The sequence below is a fragment of the Dryobates pubescens genome, chromosome 31 (genome assembly GCF_014839835.1).
Source record: "Dryobates pubescens isolate bDryPub1 chromosome 31, bDryPub1.pri, whole genome shotgun sequence".
Lineage (NCBI taxonomy): Eukaryota > Metazoa > Chordata > Aves > Piciformes > Picidae > Dryobates > Dryobates pubescens.
In genome coordinates this window covers 4,547,221-4,555,091 of record NC_071642.1, presented here as the reverse complement: position 1 = coordinate 4,555,091, position 7,871 = coordinate 4,547,221, and the positions used below count along the sequence as shown (strand labels likewise).

General features: G+C 61.3%; 1 protein-coding gene across 1 annotated transcript; it reads right to left on the bottom strand.

The window, feature by feature from the left end:
* Positions 1 to 329: 329 nt before the first annotated feature.
* MOB3A (MOB kinase activator 3A) lies at positions 330 to 7,127 on the bottom strand. Its single transcript, XM_009909356.2, has 3 exons — positions 6,697 to 7,127; positions 2,468 to 2,670; positions 330 to 570 (listed from the first exon to the last, which is right to left on the bottom strand). The coding sequence occupies exons 1-3, from the start codon at positions 7,112 to 7,114 to the stop codon at positions 541 to 543; spliced, it is 651 nt and encodes a 216-aa protein (XP_009907658.1). The 5' UTR covers positions 7,115 to 7,127; the 3' UTR covers positions 330 to 540.
* Positions 7,128 to 7,871: the final 744 nt, after the last annotated feature.

Here is a 7,871-nt window from a genome sequence, read left to right as displayed (position 1 = left end):
AGGGGAAGAAGTGCTGGCAGCAAAGAACCCCCCCAAAAAGGGGAGGGGATCCAAGGACCCCAAATGCCCAGGGCAGCTCTCTTCCCAGGTGCCCACAGCAGGGCAGTACCAGGGCAGTACCAGGACCTGGCTCTGTCTGAAGCATCTGGCTCAGCACCCTTGGTGCTGCTGCAGGGAGGGGATGGGAAGAGGCTGGACAGGGGTAGCTCTTCCCTCCCCAAAAAGCATTTCCCACCAAGGGCTTCCAAATATTTTCTTCTTCTTCTTTCTTTCTTTCTTCCTCTTTTTTTTCTTCTTTTTTTTTTCTTCTTTTTTTTTTTAAAATAGAAATTGCTATAAAAAACTAAACTTCTCCACAGCATCTTTTAAAAAAATATTCCTGCAGTGTCACAGTTTGACCTCCAAACTCCTTAAAAATAGAGAGATTTCTTCCAGCAAAACACAGCTCTGTCCTCCTCCTCCTCCTCCTCCTGCTGCCCCAGCCCTGGAACCGCATCTCCAGCGCAGGAGTCCCCAGGAGAGCCGCAGGGAGGGCTGAGCTCAGTGGCACATCCGGGAGGTCATCTCCTTCTGCCAAAGGGACACAAGACAAGGGAGCATGAGGAGCAGCCAGGGGAGGGGGGAGTGGGTGCCAGGTGCGGAGGGCAAAGCTCCCTCCCCCTCTGCTTGGGTGGAAATTCCCTCCTCGGGCCGGCGGCGACAGTGCCGCCGAGAGAGGCAGCCGAGAGCTCTGGGCTCTCCCTGCGCTCCCGTTCCCAGCGCCGCAGAACGGCCCTGGCCCTCTTCCTGCCTCTGCCCCTGGCCCTGCCCTTGCCCCTGGCCCTACCCCTGCCCCTGCACCCACCCCTGCCCTTGCCCCTGCCTCTGCACCCACCCCTGCCTCTGCCCCTGGCCCTGCCCTTGCCCCTGCCTCTGCACCTGGCCCTGCCCTTGCCCCTGCCTCTGCACCCACCCCTGCCCTTGCCCCTGTCCCTACCCCTGCCCCTAACCCTGCCTCTGCACCCACCCCTGCCCTTGCCCCTGCCTCTGCACCCACCCCTGCCCTTGCCCCTGCCTCTGCACCCACCCCTGCCCTTACCCCTGTCCCTACCCCTGCCCCTAACCCTGCCTCTGCACCCACCCCTGCCCTTGCCCCTGCCTCTGCACCCACCCCTGCCTCTGCCCCTGTCCCTACCCCTGCCCCTAACCCTGCCTCTGCACCCACCCCTGCCCTTGCCCCTGCCCTTACCCCTGTCCCTACCCCTGCCCCTAACCCTGTCTCTGCACCCACCCCTGCCCTTGCCCCTGCCCTTACCCCTGTCCCTACCCCTGTCTCTGCACCCACCCCTGCCCTTGCCCCTGCCCTTACCCCTGTCCCTACCCCTGTCTCTGCACCCACCCCTGCCCTTGCCCCTGCCTCTGACCCTGCCCTTGCCCCTGCCAGCAGCTTATGGCTTCAGAAACCCCAGCACCACCTCCCTGCTGCAGGTCACCCCAGCACCACCTCCTAGCTGCAGGTCACCCCAGCACCACCTCCCAGCTGCAGGTCACCCCAGCACCACCTCCTAGCTGCAGGTCACCCCAGCACCACCTCCCTGCTGCAGGTCACCCCAGCACCACCTCCTAGCTGCAGGTCACCCCAGCACCACCTCCCTGCTGCAGGTCACCCCAGCACCACCTCCAAGCTGCAGGTCACCCTCTCCATCCTCCAGGCTCCTGGTGAGGGTGGTGGTGCTACCCTTGCCCAGGGTAGGGTTTAGCCACCCATGGCCAGCAGTGCCAGGCTCACACAGCACACACAAGCTGCTAGAAGTGCAAGGAGGCTGCTGGAGAACCAAGTCAGCTGCCCCCAGCTGATGGCTAAGTGTCTCAGCTGTGCCTGCAAGTCCTGGCCCCCAGGGTCCTGCCAAACTGCAAGGTCTGAATTTGGGCAATCAGTTCTGAGAAGGTACCAGAGACCTCTGATTCCTTCATCCCCAGCCCACTCCAGTTCCAGAGAGTCCAGTGCAGGCTGCAGAGCTGCTGAGGGGCCTGGAGCAGCTCTGTGAGGAGCAAAGGCTGAGAGCCCTGGGGCTGAGAGTCCACACAAGAGCAGCCCCAGAAGGGAGCTGAGCAGTGCTCAGCAAGAGATAAAAGGTCCCTGGGGGGCAAGAGGCTGGGGCCAGACTCTGCTCAGTGGGGCCCAGGGACAGGCCAAGAGGCATAAATTGGAACCCAGGAGGTTCCACCTGAGCAGGAGGAGAAAGTTGTTTGGTGTGAGGGTGCTGGAGGCCTGGAGCAGGCTGCCCAGAGAGGTTGTGGAGTCTCCTGGTGTGGAGAGCTTCCAACCCCCCATGGCCATTGTGCTCCTGGGCAAAGTGCTGTGGATGCCCTGCTGGAGCAGGGGGGTTGGGCTTGGATGATCCCCAGAGGTCCTTTTCAGTTCCCACCACGCTGGGCCCCTGCCCTGGCTGCAGGATGTGTGCCCTGAGCCCAGCCCAAGCCTCACCAGCGGCTCCAGCTCCTTGGTGTCGATGAGGTTGAACTCTTTCACAAAGTAGTAAAAGTGCTTGTAGCAGGTGTTGACATGGGCCTCAGAGCCCATCTGGGTGATCCTGTCAAAGTGGTGGATGTAGACATGGACAAACACCCTGAAGAGCCTGGAGAGAATCTTCTTCACCACTGGGAGGAAGTTCTTGGGGAAGGGAGTACCTGGGGAGGGAAGAGGAACATTCGGTGAGGTGAGAGCTGAGCTCCCTGGGGCTGGAACCACAAAATCATCACAGGCCTGTCAGGGTTGGAAGGGACCCCAAGGATCAGCCAGTTCCATGGGCAGGGGACACCTCACACTAGTCCAGGCTGCTCAGGCAGAAGCTCTTCCATCTCAATCTGTCCAATCTGTCTCTGGGAATTTTCACTTCCTTCCTCCTTTTGCCTTTCCACACGGATCAGAGTTTTTTTTTGCCAAGCACAGATTCCTCCCTAGCTGCCTACCAGGGATCTCTTTAGTGACTGCAAGCAGGAGGTTCCCAGCAGCTGCTTCAGCCTCACCAAGCTTTCCTCAGCTCTTCTTGGCAGGTTTCTAGCAGCAGTGCAAAAAGCACCAGCGAGGGCCAAGCGAAAACCCACAGCAGAGAGGCAGTGCTGAGAACTCCCTGCAGTTATCTCCTCCTTGGATACATCTGCAGCAATTTGGTTACCAGCTCAAGGTTTTGAGGCCCTTCTGGCATGGCAGCAGCAATCTGGGATCTGTTCAGCAGCAGCCACCTCAGAGGAGGAGTGAAACCCTCTCCGTGGGAACTGCAGCGTTTCAGCTGAGTGTTCAGGGTGGAAGGATCTTGGTAAAAGCTGAGCTGAAAATGATGATGATAAAAACACCCCCCAAAACCCAAACAAACCTCAAACCACAACCCTCCTGCTGCTGGAAGCTTGTCTGACCTTCCCCCAGCAGAGCAAACACTGCTTATCAACCCCAGAGCCTTGCAGGAGCCCTGAGCAAAGGTAGGGCAGCAGCGGCTGGGGGGCACAGGGGAAGGATTTGAGGCCTTCAGCTGCCTGAAGAGTTCTCTGTGGCCCTGCTCCCCCCCTCTGCCCACTCAGCACCAGGTTTAAGGGGTGGTTTGGTGCTGGAGAGGAGCCCTGGGGGTGCTCACAGCATGGTTAGGGACCTTAGAGATCATCTACTGCAACCCACCTGCTATGGGCAGGGACATCTCTCAGCTAGACTCAGCTGCTCCAGGCCTCATCCAGGCAGGAGGCAGCCACAGCCTCCCTGGGCAGCCTGTGCCAGAGCCTCACCTCCCTCACACTGAAAAACTTCTTCCTCAGCTCCAGTCTCACCCTGCTCTGCCTCAGCTTCAAACCATTCCCCCTTGGCCTGGCTCAGACACCCTCATGTGAAGTCCTTCTGCAGCCTTCCAGCAGGATCCCTTCAGGTCCTGGCAGGCAGCTCTGAGGTCCCCCTGGCGTCTTCTCCTCTCCAGGCTGAACACCCCCAGCTCCCTCAGCCTGTGCTCACAGCAGAGCTGCTCCAACCCTTGTGGCCTCCTCTGGACTCTCTCCAGCAGCTCTGTGTCCTCCTTCTGCTGGGGACAGCAGAGCTGGAGGCAGGATTGGAGGTGAGGTCTCAGCAGAGCAGAGCCCAGTGGCAGAATCCCCTCTCCTGCCCACCCTGCTCTGGCTGCAGCCCAGCACACAGCTGCCTCTGGGCTGCAGGAGGGCACTGCTGGCTCCTGGGGAGCTGCTCAGCACCCAACACCCCCAAGGCTCTTTCTTCAGGGCTGTTCTCAACCCACCCTGCACCCAGGTCCTGTGGCAGAGGTGTCCCCAACGGGGACCAACCACATCCCAGCAGAACTCTGATGGTTTAAACACCAGGGCAGGAGGGAGGCAGCTCTGCTGCACCCCAGAAGACTGGAGCTCTGAGTGGGCTCAGAGGTGTTTGCCTAATGCTTTAGCTGCTGAATTCTCAACACAAGCTCACCCAAACCCCCTCCAGACCCTGTCCCAAAGCCAGCACACAAAGCTGCCTGTGGGTATGCAGATTTAGGTGGCTGGGGCCAAATTCTCACTTCCATCACCCTGGCAATAGATAAAAGCTGCTCCTCCCCTCCACACTCATGTCAGCATCCACCCAGCTGAGCTGGAAAGGGCAGAGTCAGCCACCAACAGCCTCTAATGACAAAGAGGCTAATTATGGAACCGTGGCCACCACCAGCAGGCCCAGGCTGGGCACCAGCCTGCAGCCCAAGCTAGCAACCAGCTGGGCCAGGGCTGGCCTCCAGGAGACCAGGACCAGCAGGAACTGCTCAGGAGCCATGTCACAGACTGACTGTTCCAAGAGCAACCCTAGGCCCAGCTTGGCTTTCCTCCAGGTATGGAATCAGAGAATTGTTTGGGTTGGAAAAGCCTCCTGAGCTCATCCAGTCCAAGCAGCAACCCAACCCCACCACGGCCCCAAGGGCCATGGCCACAGGGTTCTTGAACCCCTCCAGGGCTGGGGACTCCACCACCTCCCTGGGCAGCCTGTGCCAAGCCCTGACCACCCCTCCAGCAAAGAAATTGTTCCTCACCTCCAAACTAACCCTCCCCTGGCATAGTTTCAGAGCAGTTCCTCTCATCCTGTCCCTTGCTCCTTGGGAGCAGAGCCCAAGCCCCACCTGGCTGCAGCCTCCTCTCAGGGAGCTGTAGAGAGCAAGGAGGTCTCCCTCAGCCTCCTCTCCTCCACACTGCCCACCCCCAGCTCCATCAGCTGCTCCTCCCCAGCACTGTTCTCCAGACCCTTCCCCAGCTTTGTTGCCCTTCTCTGGACCTTCTCCAGCCCCTCAGTGTCCTCCTGGGAGTGAGTGACCCAAAACTGACCCCAGGATGCCAGGCGTGGCCTCAGCAGCCCTGAGTACAGGGGCACAGACTAAAAGAATCTTGGTTTGCTGCCTAGGCTCAGCCTGGCTTTCCTCAAGGTATTCATGACTCCAGCATGGGATCTGGCACAGCTCTGGCAGTCCAGAAGAGCTCCTGGAGATTCTTGGGTGCTCAGAGGCCCTTACTACAGTGCCAGCCTCTGCATGGCACAGAAGGAAACAGCTCTGCTGGGAGGGTGACTTGAGCAACAGGATCTCACAATAGAACACAAATCCAGGCTGGGTGAGGAGTGGCTGAGAGCAGCCCTGAGGAGGAGAAGGCTTTGGGGGGGTCAGTTGGTGACAAACTCCCCAGGAGCCAGCAATGGTCCCTGGCAGCCCAGCAGGCAACTGAGTGCTGAGCAGCACAGGGAGGGGATTCTGCCCCTCTGCTCTGCTCAGCCCCCACCTGCAGCACTGCCTCCAGCTCTGGGGCCCCCAGCACAGGAAGGACCTGGAGCTGCTGGAGAGGGTCCAGAGGAGGCCACAGAGAGGATCAGAGGCTGCAGAACTTCTGCTGTGGAGACAGGCTGAGAGACTTTGGGCTGCTCAGCCTGGAGAAGAGAAAGCTCCAGAGAGACCTCAGAGCAGCCTTCCAGTACCTGAAGGGGCTTCAGGAGAGCACCTGGGGCCATGGTTTAGTGACCACGGTGGGGTTGGGTTGCTGCTTGGTCTGGGTGATCTCAGAGGGCTCTTCCAACCAAAACTATTCTATGATTCAGCATCTTGAGCTGAGTCCTGGGTGACTTCAGCTGCCCTCTCATGCAGGAGCTCTTAGCCAGGTGCTTCAAAGGCAGTGTGAGCAGCAGGACAGGGCAGGGAGGGGATTCTGCCCCTCTGCCCTACTCTGGTGAGACCCTGGCTGGAGCACTGGGGGCTCCCAGCCCAAGAAGGACATGGAAGTGTTGGAGAGGGTGCAGAGGAGACCACAAAGATGATGAGGGGGCTGCAGGAGAGCTGGGGAGGGACTTGTGACAAGGGCTGGGAGTGCCAGGATGAGGAACAATGGCTTTGAGGTGGGAGAGGAGAGACTGAGACTGGAGATGAGGAAGAAATTGTTGAGAGCGAGGCTGGGGAGAGCCTGGCACAGGCTGCCCAGGGAGGCTGTGGCTGCCTCCTGCCTGGAGGTGTTCAGGGCCAGGCTGGATGAGGCCCTGAGCAAGCTGTGCTGGTGGGAGGTGTCCCTGCCCATGGGCAAGGGGGTTGGAGCTGGATGACCTTTAAGACTCCTTCCAACCCAGCCCCTTCTGTGTGTCTCTGACCTCTCGTGGAGCAGGACCAGGAGCCCGCGGGCTCCCCGCAGCAGCCCCGCAGCGGGCTGCCCGCCCTCCGCACTCACCGACGTTGGTGGGGAAGATGTCCTCGTTGTTGATCTGCACCTCGATCCAGTCCATCAGCAGGTTCATGTACTGGGGGGCAGAGAGGGCAGTGGGCTTCCTGTACTTGTGCTCATCCTGCCACCTGTACTCGTACTTGGGGCCCCCCGACATGACGGGGCAGGACTGCTCCGTGCAGTAGTCGCTGATGGTGCCGTAGATCAGGTTGATGCGGTTGAAGAAGTCCACCACGTGCACGGCCACCCAGTCGTTCTGCTCCTCGCCCGGGGGCAGCTGCACTGCCAGCTTCAGGTCCAGGCCGGCGTTGAGGGAGGCCTGAGCCTTCTTGTGCAGCTCGAAGCGCTGCGTCCCGGGCTCGAACTTGCGCTTGGGCCGGAAGGTTTTGTCCTTGTTGAAGACCTGCTTCAGAGCGTGGGACATCCCTGCCGCCTCCCCCTGCCGCCTCCCCCGCCGCCGGAGTGCTGCCAGCCGGAGCTGCAGAGCCGCTGGGCCGCTTCCCGAGGCGCTTCCGATCTTCACAGAGACCTCCCCCTGCTCATCTGCTCCTGATCTGCGAGGCAGCGCGGAAGGGCAGCGATTAGGAGCGGCTCTCGCCGCAGGAAACCCTCTCTAAATCCCAGGGGGCAGAGAGCTGCCGTGCCATCTGGGCACCTGCCCCAGATCTGGGCAGGGGGAAGCCAAGGGCAGCTTGCTTGCCTCCTCCCTGCTCTTCAGCAGCAGAGCAGCAGCTTGGCTCCCAGAGGTGACCTGAGCAGAGTCACCCCTGCAAGGTGTCGGCGTGGGGATGAGGGAAGCAGCAAATCCAAGCATGAAGGCACAGCTGCCCCCCCTGGCCCTCAGCACGGCTGCCCCCCAGCACGGCTGCTCCCCGTGGCCCCCAGCACGGCTGCCCCCCAGCACGGCTGCTCCCCGTGGCCCCCAGCACGGCTGCCCCCCCGTAGCCCTCGGCACGGCTGCCCCCCGTGGCCCTCGGCACGGCTGCCCCCCGGCACGGCTGCCCCCCCGTGGCCCTCGGCACGGCTGCTCCCCGTGGCCCCCAGCACGGCTGCCCCCCGCCCCGTGGCCCCCAGCACGGCTGCCCCCCCGTGGCTCTCGGCACGGCTGCCCCCCCGTGGCCCTCGACACGGCTGCCCCCCGCCCCGTGGCCCCCAGCACGGCTGCCCCCCCGTGGCCCTCG